At 34.4% G+C, this 18,353-nt stretch overlaps 1 protein-coding gene across 4 annotated transcripts in view; it reads left to right on the top strand.

Annotated features, from left to right (window-relative positions):
* The window catches only part of EML5 (EMAP like 5), a 113,650-nt gene that overhangs the window by 26,174 nt on the left and 69,123 nt on the right, over nucleotides 1-18,353 (top strand). For all 4 annotated transcript variants that reach the window (XM_027673236.1, XM_027673228.1, XM_027673221.1 and 1 more), the window contains exons 5-10: nucleotides 2,401-2,586; nucleotides 9,836-9,971; nucleotides 12,706-12,907; nucleotides 13,966-14,103; nucleotides 14,864-15,120; nucleotides 17,574-17,786. In XM_027673236.1, the coding sequence (XP_027529037.1) occupies nucleotides 2,401-2,586; nucleotides 9,836-9,971; nucleotides 12,706-12,907; nucleotides 13,966-14,103; nucleotides 14,864-15,120; nucleotides 17,574-17,786 (1,132 nt within the window). The remainder of the gene's footprint in view (nucleotides 1-2,400; nucleotides 2,587-9,835; nucleotides 9,972-12,705; nucleotides 12,908-13,965; nucleotides 14,104-14,863; nucleotides 15,121-17,573; nucleotides 17,787-18,353) is intronic.

The raw sequence follows: 18,353 nt of genomic DNA, 5'->3' as shown, positions 1-18,353 counted from the left end.
CGGTGGGGAAAATGTATTGCTTTTTACGCAATGAACTTTTAGATTAATATTTATTAGTGGTTTATGGGAAAAAGTCTTCAATGTGTTGGCTAGGTTGCATAAGTCTGATTTGGCAGAGTGTTTAGCATGTCAGTTACATATTTCCATAAGCTTGGTTAATAATGACCTTTTTTTACTTCAAGATCTAAGAGGACCTTTATACCAATAGTGAGCTAATATTTGCCAGCAGTGATTTAGTATATTTAGGATGGCTCTGTGATGTCAAAACATATCTATTTAGATAAACAAAAGTTTATTTGAACAACTTTTAAAGTTCTTTGAAGGCTTGTTAAATAGCAATAGCATTTTAAGAATAATTGTTGTATCCTTGGAGAAAACATTAGGCAAAAATCTGAATTCTAGAGATTTATAGACATTTGGATCAGGCAAGAGATTTTTGTCGATGAATATTTTTCTTAAACCATGCATTCTTCTTGTTCTTTCAGATATCAATAATTACTTTCATGTTTTCAGTACTATTATATTTTTCTCACATGATATTTTATGCAAATTATAATACTACTTAAATTATGTAGATAATTCCAAGTGAACTGATACATCACCCAGTGCCACATTGGAGCTAGGGGTTTGATTTATGCAGTGATTGTGTGGTTAATTCTCAAGCTACAACATAATCTATGTCCTGTAGTCTGTACTTTGGTTAAAAAAATGCTGGTGTCATGGTTTAACCCCAACCAGCAGCCAAGCCCCACACAGCTGCTTGCTCTGCTCCCACCAGTGGGATCAGAGAGAGAATTGGAAGGGTAAAAGCCAGAAAACTCATGGGTTGCGATAAAGACAGTTTGGTAGGGAAAGCAAAAGCCACACGCACAAGCAAAGCAAAACAAGGAATTAATTTACAGCTTCCCACGGGCAGGCAGGTATTCAACCATCTCCAGGAGAGTTGGGCCCCATCACATGTAACAGTTGCTTGGAAAGATAAACACCATCATTCCAAACGTCCCCCCTTCCTCCTTCTTCCTCCCAGCTTATATACTGAGCATGATGTCATATGGTCTGGAATGCTCCTTTGGTCAGTTTGGGTCACCTGTCCTGGCTGTCTCTTCTCTCTACCTCCCATGCACCCCCAGCCTTCTCGCCAGTGTGGCAATACGAAAAGCGGAAAAGGCCTTGGCTCTGTGTAAGCCCTGCTCAGCAATAGCAAAAACATCTCTTTATTTTTAACCCTGTTTTCAGCACAAATCCAAAACATAGCCCCATACTAGGCACTGTGAAGAAAATTAGCCACCTCAGCCAAAACCAGCACAACTAGTTAAGATGCAGGGATTTGTCTAATCAGCACATGGTTATTTCTGAATTACAATATTGCTGGTACAAAAATCTGTTCATGTGTGAACATATCAGTTCAATATTGAGCAATATCAGTTCATTGTAACTGCTTACATTATCTTGTATTAATTGAAGTCTCTGCTCAGAATTTTGAACTGATTATTAATAACAGAGTGACTTGCTGTGAAATACAGTTCCATAAACATGTATACAGAAAACATGCTGAGACAACGTAAGAGTAACTTGTCAGCAGCGATGAAATAAATGCTTTCATGTACTGTACTGTATTACTTCAGCAGCTTCTTGATTTTTCCAGTGCGCATTTCCGTGTTTGGACAGGAGAGTTTGAAATGAATATGCGAGCGTTTCTCTTTTGCAGAGATCTCAGAAACTACAGTGTGTATCATGATGTTTAGTTGGCAAGTACTGTGCTCTGACAAGAGACTTTGCATGTCTTTAACTCAGGAGTCATTAATACATGTTGGGTCGCCTATGAGGAAATTCACCCTCGTGTGATTGCTGTAATCACATGCTAATGGTTTATTAGAAGGTTTGTAAAAATCTCCCCTCTAGATGATTGCTTTGTGTGATCAGGGGTTCTGATGAGAAATGATAGGTCAATAATTAAACCAACTGTTTTCAAACAGAACAAATAGCAGCTTTATCAGAAATCTACATGCTTAGATGACGTCTTTAAATGTCTAAAGTAACATAAAGTACAAATGCAGCATTTGCAATGTGGAAGACTTACGTCAAAGAAAGATAAGACAATTTCATTATGAAATGCTTTTAAAAAATGACTTAAAATACAGCTAATTCACAAATTACTCTTTGAGAGAATTTAATACCCCAAAATTCCTTCCCAACTAGCCTGCTATGCTGATTTTATGGAAAGATAAAGTTGGTTAATAGCATAAAAAGTTGTTAAACAGCTGGAGAACTGAAGCATGGATGATGAAGGCTATGAATGATGATGTCTTTTGCATGCAAGGTACTTCTCTTTCAGATGTACATATTAAATCATAGGATATTAGCAAAATACCTGTCTTTCTAAATCACTTTACGTTACAGTTCTGGAGTTTGTGTGGCAATTCATTGACACCAAAACGTGGTGTTTTTGGCAAAACCGGTGATCTCCAGACTATATTGTGCCTCGCCTGTGCAAGGGATGAAGTGACATATTCTGGTGCATTGAATGGAGATATCTATGTATGGAAAGGAATCAACCTTGTACGGACAATACAGGGAGCACATGCTGTAAGTATATCTCTTTAAATTAATATAAAATGTTAAGTAGATTTCTGCAGAGCTGGAAAGGGCAATGCAAGGTCATCTTGTCTGTGTTCCTAAACAATTTCAATGACAGAGACTCAGTATGTCTTATTTGAACAGTTTTTAAAACAGTATACAGCTTTGAAAAGTGAAGACATCTGAATGAAAGTTTAATAACATTTTTCAAAAGTGCTTCGTAACATTTTAATTGAAATGTTTAATGCAACTATAAAGTGATTATAATTTGGCTATATAAGTTTTAATTATCTTTTCCATATTATTTCAAAGTATATAGCTTTGAGATTAAAATAGGCAGCAAAAAACCCACTTAGTGCATTGCAATCTGATTTGTGGATGTCAAACTATGAGAGTCATCATTTCCTCTCCTGGTAGTAATTTGATAATATAATGCAAAATTTGACTTCAACTTTGTCTAAGTATCACCTTAAAAAAAAGCCAACCAATTTGTTTTACCCTATGGGGCATGAAACTGCTAAGGTCACTTTATAAAGCTATATGATTTCCTGGTGAAATGTTAATTTTTGTTTTGGAAAGCAATGTACTTTCTAGCTAATATTTGAAGTTCCCTTTTTAGCAATTTAAAATAGTGTGAAAATACAAGCATATGAGTTCCAATATTACAGCTTCAAACTTGTTGGTAAAAATCAATAACAGTTAATTATTCTTACTTCTAAGAATGTTTTTGTTTTAACTGGCAATGTTGGACTGGGTGGCATGATGTATGTAACTGAAGTATAAGATTCACTTTTCATGATTTAATGAGGTAGAACGGAGGGGACTAAGGGATGAATGATATGTGTGTGTGGGAGAGGTTGCAGTCAGTTGTAGTGAGGAGGCTCTTGGTTTACCAAAGATTTAGGAACATCATTCAGGATGGTTGCAGCTTGTTGAATGAGCTAATAATTTAAAAGTGACTGCACTGCTTATTCAGACAGTTGTACAATGACAGTGTACCTGATTATGAATAAAAATAAACTTATGAAGAACATATGCGTGCAAAACATCTCAGACTATCTTTTGTATTTGAGATTTCTTTATATACGTATGTGTATGTATATATATATATAAATACAGATTTACACACACAAACATACATGTATGCATCTATAGAAATATTAAATATATTCAAGAAGGCACAAATTATGAATCAGGAAGCATGAAGGGACATGTTAGTCTTCAAATATTCCTTGATTCTTACTCTATAACTTCAATTCTTGTTTTAGTTTTCATATTTACTGTTCAGTAGTGTTCTATTCTATATTTTCCTAAGATGATGTGACATAGCATGTGCAGACCTGGATTCCCAGAGGAAAAAGTGCACTTTGTTTCCTATCCAAAACTGAAGCCAAAATATTTTCTCACCGTTTGGTGCTGTAGGAGACAGCTGTCCTGCGTACTAACATATTTGTTATTTGGAGTACTTAGAATTGCAACAGTTTATTTCTCAGAATAATGCAGTGCTTTTCAGCTGTTTTAGTGTGAAATGACACAACTGGTAAATGTGGGATGATGAGAGCTTGTTGCTTCACTACCTTATGTGCTGTGTCAGTTCTTTGATGACCACAAGATCAAACTTGAAGTGCTGTGCACCTTATCTTCTTTAGCGTCAGTGGATGGAGCTCAGGTGACCTTGGAGTAGGTCTCATCTAGCCTTCTATTTTTGGCTCTGTCCTATAGGCTCAACGGAATTGTACTTTGCAGTGCTGAACATTAAGTAGGGACACCAGTCCATGTCTTTGAAATTCATTTTTACAAGAGATTAGAGTCAGTACAAATCTCACCAATTTCCACAGGGGAAAAAAACCCAAAAAACCAAGAATAAAATGTTAGCTTAAAAGCTAATATTGACAGATTATTATAATCACAACATATAGAAACCTGGAATGAGAGTGCCTCTTCAGCCATACTAAATTATTATTATGATATTTTATGGCTATTTTGTACCTAATTTTAGCAATTATGTCCTTCTTGTCTGTCCTTTTGAAAGAAAATGAAAGTGTAAATAACAGCATTTGTGATGCACATATATTGCTAAAGGGACAGTTTGCACATAGTACGGAACTGATATAAATTTCTGTTCAGTATGCTAGTGTTGGAATTTTTGTCCTTGCATGCCTGTTTATCATCCTGTATCATTACTCCTCAACAGGCTTGAAGTAAACTGTAAACTTTTTGAAGGAAGATGTCCCATTATTTACATAAATACCATGTATTCCTCTCTTGCAGCATAAACAGTAAATATCTGAGATGCTGGAAAGCATTTCCTAAAGCATGTTAGTTATATGGAGATATAGTCCATCTCCACAGTTATTAAATTATTATTAAGGCAGTTGTCTGCATTAATAAAGAAAACATGTTCTTTTCAAAGGTTGGCTATCTTTGTTACAATTATCCAAGCTAAAAAGACATTTTTTATTTTAAGAATAATTCCATGTGAAAAATAAAACATGCTGTCCCAGTATAAGCAACCAAGGAAACAGATAGCAACTTTAACACTAACAAGCAAAATAAGAATTCTTAATTGAGTTTATCTGTCTTCTGTCACAGCAATACTGAAAACTGTAGAGAGAGGAAAGTAGAATTTCCTGCAGTTTCCTATCTGAGTTTGACTAGAAACAAAAAGTTGAAAGCAAATAGGTTGGCATGACTGGAGAATTAGTTGGAAGAGGATTGGAGAGTTCACTTAATATAGAAGTAGGAATGAAAAGTAGGAAAATATGGAAATGAGCAGGGCTTAGGAGTAAAGGCACACAGTTCATATGCAGGGAACAATGGATTGCAATGGGAAATTCCAACTCTAGATTTGCTGATGCCTCCTAAATAATAATACTAATAAGGGAAGTTTTAAAAGGGAGAAAGAAAACAGCAACATGAAAGCATGTGTAAATTCACTGGTAATGGTAATACTCCAGGAGGTTATTTGTAGGCAATGTATCTGACTCTGGAAAGTTAATATATACCTTGACTAATTAAAAAAAATCTTTTATTAGATGTCTCATTTTTGTACTAGTGCAAAGAACAGACTATAGAATCTTCTACTTATTTTATCATCTTACATTTTCTAAATTCAAGGTAGTCCATGCATATAGATGTTACTCAGATATTAAAACAAAATTGTATGCTTATTTAACAACACTGTATGTTTTAAAGATTCTTGTGTGATATGACCCTGCCTTGAATAGTAAATGTACATAAGATGCTTTTTCAACAGATGAATAATTAATTTTGAGATAGTCTTTCAGAGGTGCACATTAAAGTTGTGCGGATTGATGTCAGAAACTGAGGTTAAATAACAAGCTCGAGGTTAAATAACAGGCAGTCTGTTAAAACTATTGCACGCTTATGTCAGTTGGCTGGATACTAATTAAATATAGATGGAAACAATATAATGAACTTAAATGAATGGCTTTCAGCTGGTATCATGTACCAACACATGCAGTATTTTCTCCTACTGCTTAGACTAGTCGTTGGTTGAAATGTAACTGTCCACTTACTTCAGCCAATGAGAGGTGTATAGGCAACTGTTCTAAATTGTTAGAGTACTATGCGCATTTTTAAACTGTTTTATGGGTGATTTGTTAGATAGGAAGATTTAAAGGTAGCATCTCTCCACTGTAAACTCACCGACATCTGTCTTAAATGTTTGCAATCCATTTCCTTACTATGCAGTATATATTGGGAGAGACAGTGTCTCAGAGTAAGTGCCCAACTTATGTGTTGCTGTACATGCTTTACAAACATCCAAGTCCTATATTGTATTTGGGAGTAAAAAGGAGGCATTGGAGTTCTTTTTGAATTGGTATAATGTCTCTGTTCTCCATGTTGCTCGGTAGTAGACAGTTGCTTCTGAAGTTTCCTTACGATTTTTCAAGCTTGGTCCTAATTATAGCTGACTGCAGTCATGTGTTTTAGGAATTGCATAGTCACAGTTAGTGTGGTGGATTTTATATAAACAACTACATTTAGATAAATTAGCGCTTGATTTTTGTCCATGGGGGGCAAAATAGGTCCGGCAGCAAAAGAAAACCGGAAACTACCTCAGTATTGGAAACTTCTTGGATTCAAGCAGTGGCAAAATATTCATGCAGTAGAGACCATCCTTGTCAAGTTCTTCTTATACTTTTCCAGCTTTCAACTATAATTTCTGGTAGATCTGGGCATTTATTTCTTTAGTTGCTCTCAGTCCACTCTTTTTTTTTTTTTTTTTTTTGAATTTGAGAGAGAACACAGATGTGATACCAGCTGGTTATCTAGGAAAAACAGGAAATATTCAGCATTCTGAGAAAACTGCTGATCAATTTGAAATGTTATTTCCAGAATTTCAAAGTTCATTAGGAAGTGTAATGAAAATTTATAAAAGAAGAATGCAGTCTGTATATCAAGCTTCATAACTTTTCAGATGGAAGACTTTGATCTACACCTTTTATTTTGATTTAGAAGCACAGTTGGTCTTTGTGGCTCACGTTCAATTGGATTTAAAGAAGTCAGTGCAATTGTTTGCCTCTCATTACTGCTAGAAGGCTTTTGACCATCAAGAATCACATTATGTTAATGAAAATTTCAGGCTAAAGGATTAAGAGAAGCATGAAGACTCCAAAGTTGATTTGCATTAACAATCATGACAGTTTCTGAAAGCAAGGATTTAGGGGAGGAATTGACAGGCCAAGCTACCTCAGTAAAGAATCTGTCTTTTCCCCATGAAGTGTGAGCCTAACAATTATATGAAGAATAGCAAAGCTCAGCTTTTTCCATTAAATACTTACAGTCCCCATTAATAAGGGACTTTTTTTATAGTTTTCATCTAGTTCTCTTATTCCAGTGGCACAGAGACTGAAATGAGAACGTCCTATTGCATTTCAAGAGATTGAGCAAGCACAACATCTGCCAAATCTCCTTGACAACCAGTATGTCCTTTTCAAGATAAGGATATTCTGTGAAATGGAAAACAGATTAATGCTGGATCCACTTGATCTTATCTTCAGAACACTCAGCCAGCTTCCCACATCACCAAATGTCTGATTATTTTTTTAATACTGACTAATTAAATAATGGATTTTGGAAAGAATTAATTAGAGAAAAGAAAATTATTCTATTATCAAGGTTGCATTCCAAAAAGAGCCTTTAAAAGATTTAAACTTGGGCAGAATTCAGTATATGGTACAAAATGAGCCAAAATTTCTTTAGCCTTTTATTTGTTCCATGACACTAAAATCATAAAGGTTGGAAAAGACCTCCCAAGATCATCAAGTCCAACTGTTAACCCAGCACCATTGTGTTCACCCTATCCACAAGTGCCATGTCCACATGTTTTTTGAACACTTCCAGGGATGGTCACTCCAGCACTTTCCTGGGCAGCCTGTTCCAATGCCTGGCAACCTTTTCAGTGAAGAAGTTTGTACGAGTATCCAGTTGAAACCTCCCCTGGTGCAATTTGAGGCCATTTCTTCTCATGTTGTCATCCCCCACTTTACTACTATCTCCTTTCAGGTAGTCATAGAGAGCGATAAGGTCTCCCCTGAGCCTTCTTTTCTCCAGGCTAAACACCCCCATTTCCCTCAGCTTCTCCTCATAAGACTTGTTCTCACAATATTTAAGGTTAATGCAGTAAAACAGATAGACATACATGAAGAGAAACAAACACAGTTTGTGTTGTATTTTTGAAAAATCTCTAGGCTCCTAAAGAAACAGAAAGAGGATTTTCAGGATGTTAGAGATAATGGGAGTTAGCCTTCTAATCTGCTTATGACTTAAAAATTCCACTACATTTCTGTTTAGGCACATACTGCTCCTGAAAATGTCGCCTGTCATAAAAGTCTCTTTCCTGAGGATGGACATGACATGTTAAAAAATTTGAGTTCTGTCACCATAGTCTTTCAGTTTTGATTGTCATTTGACATTCTAGTAATGATAGGCTTTTTTTTTTGTGAAGGCCGAGAGATTTCTTTTTCCTCAACTTGAAAAATTATATCCTTGTTACCTGATGTTAGAGAAGCAAACATAGTCCATATTTTGTTATGACTAGTCCATTATGATATTTTTCTTAGATGTAATTTAAGAAGAAAAAACATGCTGATAGGAGAGAATAGTAATGAGGACCTTGGAATTCTCATAAGTCACAACACTGTATCCTGATTTGTTCTTTGAGTGTACAGCTTTGTTGTCTCCCAAAAGCCAATCTCTCCTTTGCAAATTGCTTTCATCTTTAGGGTTAATGTGTATCATTACTGTAAAATCCAGACCCCTAAGCAATGAAACTAATGGAACTTTACATTTACTTCTTTACAAAACTGAAATTTCAGAACAATATTATAGAAGATATATGTATATTATTGGCTGTTCTACCTTCTTTTGGACAGGACTTAAAGACAGATTTTCTCTTTCATCATTTCTAATGCTCTCTTGTTTACTTTTGTCATAGCTGAATATTAAATACTTTCAATAAATATAGAGCAATTTTTTAATTTCTCATAGGCTTATCAGCTAAAGTTGCCCTTTCCGTAGCTTTGCTTACTGAAATGTGTGAGCTACTTCTGAATATGAGATTAGTAATTAAAAAAACCCCAACAGTGGGTGTGTAAGGTATGTATCATGTTAAATCACATATAGTGTCTATGTGACTACAATATCTTTATTTTAATATTATATATATCATCCTTGCCTCTTTGTTATCCTGAAGAAAACATGGATCAAGTGAGTTGAAGAAAACAGGCTAGATTTTGTTTCCTATTGTTCACCTTTAAAATAACAACTTATTATGCATTTTCCAATGGTGTAGAGTAATCACTGTTTTTCTTATGTTTTGTTTCTAAACTTAAGTTTAAAATCAGTCTTTGTTGGCTTAATATATTAAAAAATCCCAGATGTTTTTTGTCTTGTTTTATGGAAACTGAGTAACAGCAATAAAGGCCCTAAACCAAGCCTTGCAGAGATCACAGGAGATCTTCATGCTGACATTTATTAGACTTGGACCAGGTCCTAAGGCAAGAGGGTATGAAACTGAGCTCTTTCTAGGGATAAAAAGCAGCATCACTATGATGATGATTATTAGGATGAAAGCATTCTTGCAACAATTGTCTTTGTCACTGAATGTGAATTCTGCTTGTTGTGAGTTTGTTTTCATTTCTGACTCTCTCATATTTAAAGTTTTTATTAGTTGCATAATGGTTTCTCTAATCTGTGTATATTGTTAAAAATAACTTTCTTCTCTCTTTAGGCAGGAATTTTCAGCATGAATGCATGTGAAGAGGGTTTTGCCACTGGTGGCAGGGATGGCTGTGTTCGCTTGTGGGACTTAAATTTTAAACCAATTACTGTGATTGATCTCAGGGAAACAGACCAGGGATATAAAGGTAAACAGAAGTTTATCACTTTGAATACACCAATAAGGTAGGAAATTTGTCAGTGTTTTGAACAAGAAAAGACTTGAAAAACCAGAAAAGTTGTTTCACGTATGTTGCTGTAAACTATTTGCTAGAAATGGAATAGATCATGCCCGCTAATATGAAGGTCACATAGTCCTTCAAAGTTACTGTAAAACATAAGATGAAGATTCAACTTTTTATGCACGTTGTCTCTAGACCACAGCAGCTTTTAACAAGGAACAGTAGTGCTTAAAGAAAACTTGGAAGAGACAGTAAGGTCTACAATGCAAAACAACAAGAGTCCAAAACTTGTGTTTGCTAGTTATTCAAATTTTTATTAAAACTATTTGAAAGTTATTTACAGTTTTGCAGTACTTAGAACACAGCTTACATAGAACACTGCTTACATATGCCTACGACTTCAGTTACAGTTTGACATGCTAAAATTTTACATAGATATTGTTGCTGTAATGATTTAGGAAAAGAATGCAAACATATACTGAAGCACTAATGTCATTTACAATATTGCTTTTGTTGGCATTTGGTTTTCTTTGCCCCCAGTCACTTTGTTATTTTCTAATATCTTGCCAAGAATTTGAACATGTGGTAGAATGTCTGATGGCAATCAGATACTCAGGGTCAATACATAACATGTTAAGTCTTTGTATGCTGTAATTGACTTGGCATTCCCACCAAGACTGTGAAATACTGCAACAAGATTCAATACATTCCATTTTACATATGCCCTGTAGTAGAGAGGCTCCGTTTTAAATTTGAATTTACTCAGCTGCTGTTTCTCAGCTCTGTTGCATGTAAATGAAAGCTGTCTTTCATTCCGCATTTCTTTCTTTCGAACTTGATCTCCACTCCAGATTGTCTCCTTTACTTTTGATGTAACAGGATCTTGCCACGAACTCTTTTCCCTTGTCAAGTGCCCATGACAAAGCTAATAGATTTTTTCAAACACTTATCTTTAATAAAATCTGTTTCCAGAAGTTTTCCCCTTTGCTTTTTTTTTCCTTCTTGTATACTTTTGAGGATTACCTTTATGACCTGTCCTTTTACTTGTTTTCTTAATTGCATTTTTTGCTGCTCCTTTACCTTACCACTTGGTAATTTTTCTTGTGAACATAAACTCAAGATCTGTATCCTTGTGAATGGCTTGCAGCAATTAGTTGACTCTAGACATATTCTCCAAGTAGTCACATTGTATGTCAAAATGTCTCTCTCCACTACAGGAAGTTCCAAATTACTGAAACAAGTGTCTTAATCATCCTTTATCAAAGATGTTGGTTGTTTTCTTTATTTTTTAATCATTGTAGAGAGAATAGCCATATAATGTCTAAATTATAGGACCGAATGACAAGGTGGTTATATTCACCAGTACAATCAACAGATCAAATCTGTAAAGCAAAACAGATGCTGTAGGGGGTCAGAATATATATGCATTTTGAGGGGTGTTTGAGGGATGTTAGCTCTAGTCTGGTTCAGCAGACTGAAAATTGCGTTGCAGTTGGAGTGCACTGAGTGCACTCCTGGAGCACATTGTTCTGTTTCATGTGGAGGGAGTCTTATTTGTGCATTTGAAGGCTATCTTGTAACGCAAAGCACGTAAAGTAGGCACAATCAGGATCTTTGCTTTGAGAGCTAGCTTTGTCAGAATGAACACATCCTTGCAGATGCACCACACTGGCCTACTAACCCACCATTCGCTGTTTGTGAGTCATTCAGTTTCTTTCCAATGTAAATTTAATAACATAAGGCTTTTCTTTTCCCTCTACATAGTTAAAAATATTTTTCAAAAGCACATCAATCTGGACCATTACAATATTCCTTTCTCTTATTTGATATATATAATTTTGTCTCACATATTAATCCAGAGTAGCTTTTCAAAAATATTTTTGAGTGAGTGTTTTCGCAAAGTTAATTAAGTCAGGCATTGCTACCATCTGGTTATGAGCATTTCAAATTGGCAAAATTGAGTTGCATTATCAGAAGGTAATAAATGCAGCCTGTTTTAAAAGGTGCCTATTACTAAAATCAGGCACCTAAGACTGGGTTCTCAGTGTAAACTGTCTTAACTTCCATTTTATTGTTCATGACCTTATCTACAAACAACTACTGTGAGTGCTTACCTTCACTATAAGACTAAAAGCTAATTTAGTTGTTCGAAATGCTGTTAAATTGCATCATAAACCCTTTTCATCTCTCTTTATGTTGTTTCAATTTGATTTAGTATTATTTTTTTTTAGTGGGAAAAATAGTTTCATATACTATTAAGATGTTACAAAGAGTTGGGCTCTTTGACTTTCTTACATATAATGCTTGTTCCACTGATGCTTTTGTCACTGAAATAATGTAGGTTCATCTAGCTAGTACTAAGGTCCATGTTTTGATCAGAAACTGTAATTTATAGTCTCTGCTAACTTTGTTGAAACTTAGAGATGTTAAAGGCATAATTTCAGCTGCAAATGTCAGTACTATATTTTTCCTTTATTGAAATAAGGCTCACATTTTATTTTAGAAATTTTTTAATACTAAACTTGAAAAGTTTGTGTTCCAAGTGCAAGTATGGAATAGATAAAAGGAGTAAATGGAGGAGTAAGAGAAGGTGCATGGATACTTCTTGACATTTTCTTGCTTTTATGTTTTGTTGTGTGCTATTTTACCTTTGTTTCACAGATTCTGAGGATGTGTCTCTCAGTAACAATCTCTTCTACAGGTCTGTCTGTAAGAAGTGTTTGCTGGAGAGGAGACCATATACTCGTCGGGACACAAGATAGTGAAATTTTTGAAATTGTGGTGCATGAGCGTAATAAGCCTTTCCTGATAATGCAGGGGCACTGTGAAGGAGAGCTGTGGGCTTTGGCTGTCCATCCTACAAAACCCCTGGCAATGACTGGAAGCGATGATCGATCAGTCAGGTTAACTCTTCTTTGTTTGTTTAACTGCATGCAGTTTTATACGAACAAATAATTTCGTAGATAACCTAATTGAAATGCGTGCATTTTAAAGGTATTAAAGTGTGGCATTGAGGTGCTCCTACAGTTTAGGGATGCATGAAATTAGTGCTTGCCAGTAATAAAATACAGTGGAGGTATATATTTCCCCCCAAAAAACATGTACAAAATTTGAAAAAATTTCATTTAGACTAATAGTGAGCACTCAGAGAGACAAGTATCCTGTAAGTGTTCCCTTTCCAGGAGCTATTTTAAGCATTCGTAGGTTACAATGAAAAAATTGTAATAAAAACTTATATATTTTACTCTTACCATCTTCACGTCTCCACATGCTGCAAATTAATGTATCAAACTTAATGCATGCATTGTAAACAGAATATAAATGCTCAGAAAACCCACTAAATTAATCCCTTTTACAAGTTCATATTTTTTTTGTCAAAAACACCTTTTCTTTCTTATAAATATCTGAAGTGTAACATGGTTAAGCAAATCAGTAGTTCAGTTATTAATATTGAAATAATACTCTAAAATTCCAGTTATATCTTTTAAATGATAGATGTTGTAATGTATCTTGTAGTAAAAACTTACATATTATAATATTATTAGGTATAAGGAGTTATTAGTAATGACTTGTTAGTAGAAAAAGTTATTTATACTGATCAAAGTTTTTATAATTGTTATTTAATGTTCTTGGCTAAAATGATTAGCAAAACAGTAGAATTTTCACAGGAGTGGTCTTAAAGTATATATTGTCATATGTTATCATTTTTTATGTTCCAAGAGTCAAACAAAATTAATCTACCCCCGCATTTTCTCATTAGATATTTTCTCTCCTTTTAAAATATAAAACTATTCCTTGCTCTATACAAAATTAGCACTTTTGTCCAAGATTTTTCTTGTGGAAAATTATTTTAAAATAGGACACTGCCATGTCCAACAGTCTTCAGAAATTGCGGACTTCATCTTACCTATAACAAAGCTGCAAACCCCTTTTTACATTTGAAATAATTACTTTATTTTAGAATTTGGAGTTTAATAGACCATGCTCTGATTGCCCGGTGCAACATGGAGGAACCCATTCGCTGTGCCGCAGTCAGTACTGATGGAATCCATCTTGCTCTTGGTATGAAGGATGGCTCTTTCACTGTGCTGCGAGTCAGGTATGTTACCAAATTAAAAGCAGATGCATTATTAACTCCTTCAAGCAGGTTATCTAATTGCTTTTATAGATTGTATGTATACTGACACTGTAGTGACCATACATGTGGTCACTTACATTTTTGTTTTAAATTACATCCGAGCATTAAATTTTAATGCTCGGATTTTTTAAATGTGCTACATATGTTCATGTTGTTCTGTAACAACCCACTTGAAAAAGTATATTGGTCAATTTACAGAGAGTGGCAATGTTCTAGGAAATGTTTTACTTTAGGTTTTAGCTTTATTAATTATTCTTGAATTACTAAGAAATAAATTTCATTGCTTCCTAAATTGTTTCCCTGTGTTGGAATTCCGCTGTCAGCACATCATGCATATAAAACCAGTGCTGACTTGTTGCTGACATCCCACAGTTTTAAAAGGAAAATGAGATCTCTGTCTCATGTCAGTGAAGTTTTCTTCCCTGGGTGAATAAAGATCTGGTAACCTACCTGATGAGGTTTTCTTGTGGACCCAGTTTGAACAGTTCATTTTGTTTGCTCTCCCTCAGCCCAGTGCAGCACCTTCTTGTGTCACTGTTCCCTTCTCTTTTTTTTGACCATGAAGCCCTAACCAACTCTAAAACCAGCAGTTTTGTGTTTGCACATGGGATAGTTAAGTTCACTTCATAATTCCACAATCTTGTCCATTTTTTAAAACTGGGAACTTGACACTGTGATAAGGCTCTTCTATGCTTATGACATGCTTTCTTTCATACTACAGAGATATGACTGAGGTTGTTCATATCAAAGACAGGAAAGAAGCTATTCATGAACTCAAATATTCTCCAGATGGGAATTTCCTAGCTGTTGGTTCCAATGACAGCTCTGTGGATATATATGGTGTTGTTCAACGATACAAGAAAGTTGGGGAATGTATTGGATCTTTAAGTTTCATTACGCATATGGATTGGTCTTCAGACAGTAAATACTTACAGACCAATGATGGCAATGGAAAGAGACTTTTTTACAGAATGCCAAGTAAGATTCTGAGTTGTCTTTATGATATTTGTTACTTATTATAGAAATAATGTATAGTAGTTTTGTAAAAAAAGCCAAATGTAAATCCTAGTTCAAAGCATGTGGTTATAGTGAAAGTTTTTTGTAAGTTTGTATAAATGTTTGCTACATTTGAATAAGTACAGCATTTTTATGGCAAAGTTACTTAAATATTTTTATCCTTATATGTTTGCTTTATATGTCCTTTATAATGCATCTTTTCATGCCAGATATGTTGGCTTATAATTTGGTTTAGTTCTTAAAATTAAATTTTTGCTCTCACTTTTTTAGAAGGAGAAAAATGCAGCATTGAAATTCAATTTTGCAATAGCTTAATAGCTTTGTACTTGTGGAGCTTGGTTATTAAATGAATTACCACTTAATTGCACTGTAGGTTTTTTTTTAAATATATGGAAAAATCAGTATGTTGCAGCTCAGGAGAGTAATTTGATTTTCCTGAACTATGTTTGCAACAGAACTGAGGAATTTAACTTAAAAGAGCTTTTACACTGAGAAACTTTTTGATAGCCCTATTATTGTGTTTTCAAGATAACACCCTTGAAAACTTGACTGAACAATCCTTTATTGTTGAAATAATTTCCATCAAGACAGTTCCCTCTGTAGAGGACATATGCACGTATTACAATATCTTAAAGCTTCAAATTTAAGTAATCCTGATTAAAATATGCCAAGGGCAGTATTTATTACAAGGCTTGACTTCTTTCTTCTGTCTATTATATACACTCTTTACATAACGATATTTTCCCCACTCATCATATTTTTAGTAATTATGTATTATCATCACCACTTTTTATATTTTCCCTTCATTGTTGTACAGTGTTTTTGCTTTACACCGTACATTAGTCAGAGATCCATGCAGCTTTTTGTGACTCTCTTTGCTGAAGCATCTAATTAATTTTGATTCTGTGTAATGAATGTGACAGAAGATACATAAGAAAAGATAGTAAGAACTTAGACAGTAACAAATACACACAGAAGGAGCAATTTGAAGTTATATAGGCAGCTTTCAGCCTGGAGTTTTTTATATGTTACAATGTGGAATTTTTAAACTTTGTTTATGAAAAAAGTTGAGCAAAGTCAGTGGAGATAGAGGAATGTCCTAATATTTCAAAATAGTATTCAAATTGTGTAACAGTTGAAATTCCACTATAAGTGAGTAAAGGAACTTAGAGTTTCCTAGTACAAGATCTGTAGGACTTAGTTATCGACATAACCAGTTTTAGTAGTCATTATTTATATGGATTAGTAATTGAAAGAGATTACAAGGTAAATCTTGTCAAAGGTTGCAGTTATTTTACCAGAGCTGAAGGATCTTCAAACAGGGCACTTGAGTTCCTTTCCAGCTTTTGGAGGGTTATATAGTAGTTAAAGTTTTTCTTGAGTGTGGGCGGTTTGTTGTTGGTTTTTGTTCAGTTTTTGTTTTTTTGGTTGTTTGATTTGATTTTTTTGTTTTGTTGGTTATGGGGTGTTTTTAAGTCTTCATTTCTGATTTGTGTGCGATTTTGCTTTCTCTTCTCTAGGGCTGTTCTTTATTTACTCTGTTGAGTCCAGTACACTTGAGTTCTCCCTTGCTAGGGCAATCCTTCTTTGAAAATTTATCTTCTTACAGTGCTTGCAGCAGCTCTCCCCTGCATCTCATCCCATCCCATCCCATTTACTTCCACTAGGCAGAATCCTAACTACAATAAGAAAATAGGAAAAAACACAGCCTAGTTGTCTTCAATTTTGTTACCACTAAAGACTGAGAGGTGACTTTTGTTGTCCTGCTCAGGTTTCACAGTTGTATATTCAGTCCAGCTCACAGCTTTCATATTTGCTTGCGTTGTTCCTGTGTTGCTCCTGCACTCTGCTTGTGGCCTTTCCAAAAGACACACTTTTTATTAAATGTGCCTTTGGTCTGACTCCGTTCTTCAGCTCTTATGTGAAACTTTGTGGGATTGGATCACTGTCATTATGAATAGAGGTGGTGGTGAAATTGATGTAACAAGGATTCAAGCATAAAATTGGTGTTTTCAGTAATTTACAATGGCCAAATCTAAATGAGTTCTTCATTTTTTTCTCAAAATAATCCAGGTTTCTAGAATCATTCAACAACAGAATTTTTCTGAACTATATCTTAAAATGACTACATGTATTTTTTGGTAAACATTTAAAAAATAACACATCCTCAAGAGATACCAAGAAATTATAAAAGCTGTAAAGTACCAAAGCCATGGTCTTCTGTTAAGTGGTCTTGAGAAGCCTCACTATTGATACTTTTGGTCATAATAGGGAATATTAGATCAGGACAGTGTCAGAAGTCCATTTTTATTGTGTCTCACTTGGATTTGATTTCTAAAAGATTTTTAAAATGTTACAGTCTTTAAAATTGCATAAGTGAACATTTAAAAATGACTCTTTATTTTTGTTCTTAGGTGGAAAAGAAGTAACAAACAAGGAGGAATTAAAAGGCATTCAATGGGCATCATGGACCTGTGTTTCTGGCCTAGAAGTTAATGGAATCTGGCCCAAATATTCAGATATAAATGATATAAATTCTGTGGATGCAAATTTTATTGGGCAAGTTATGGTTACAGCTGATGATTATGGAATAGTAAAGCTCTTTCGATACCCATGTCTAAGAAAAGGTAGTACCTTTAAGTTCAATTATAAAAGTATTTTTGAATTTTTGTTATTCAAGAAAAATGAATTAGAAGACTGGGGTTTTGAAAATTATATAAATGGCTAATATTTATTCATGGAAGTTTATACTACTACTACCAGTTCTACTGCTACTAAATGTGGGAGCATATGAATTACTACAAGTGCTTAGCACTCAGATTGCACAGTGAGAACCAGTGCTACAAGCACATACATGGGGGTGTTTTCACAGACCTAAATATACATGATTTAAATAACTGTATATTTTCAATGTAGAAATAATAATTGTCAAAATTTTGGTTTGTAAAAAATAAAATAAAATTAATACAGTAAATTTAAAAAATATTTAGATCTCATACAGCATCATCATATCTCTTTTCTTCTTGAATTTGACTTGCTTAAGATATTTTATTTTGAAACCCAAATTTAAAAATATATCTTAAAGACAGATTAAAATTTTTGAATACTGCAAAAAGTTGCTGCTATTAATTAAAGTATTACTACTAATTAGAATATATTTATTAAGCTATTACTTGTTATAAGGGTTCCTTAAT

The sequence above is a fragment of the Neopelma chrysocephalum genome, unplaced genomic scaffold, assembly GCF_003984885.1.
Source record: "Neopelma chrysocephalum unplaced genomic scaffold, ASM398488v2 Primary Assembly neopelma1_24, whole genome shotgun sequence".
In the NCBI taxonomy this organism is placed as follows: Eukaryota; Metazoa; Chordata; class Aves; order Passeriformes; family Pipridae; genus Neopelma; species Neopelma chrysocephalum.
This window is presented reverse-complemented; position numbering and strand designations above follow the sequence as displayed.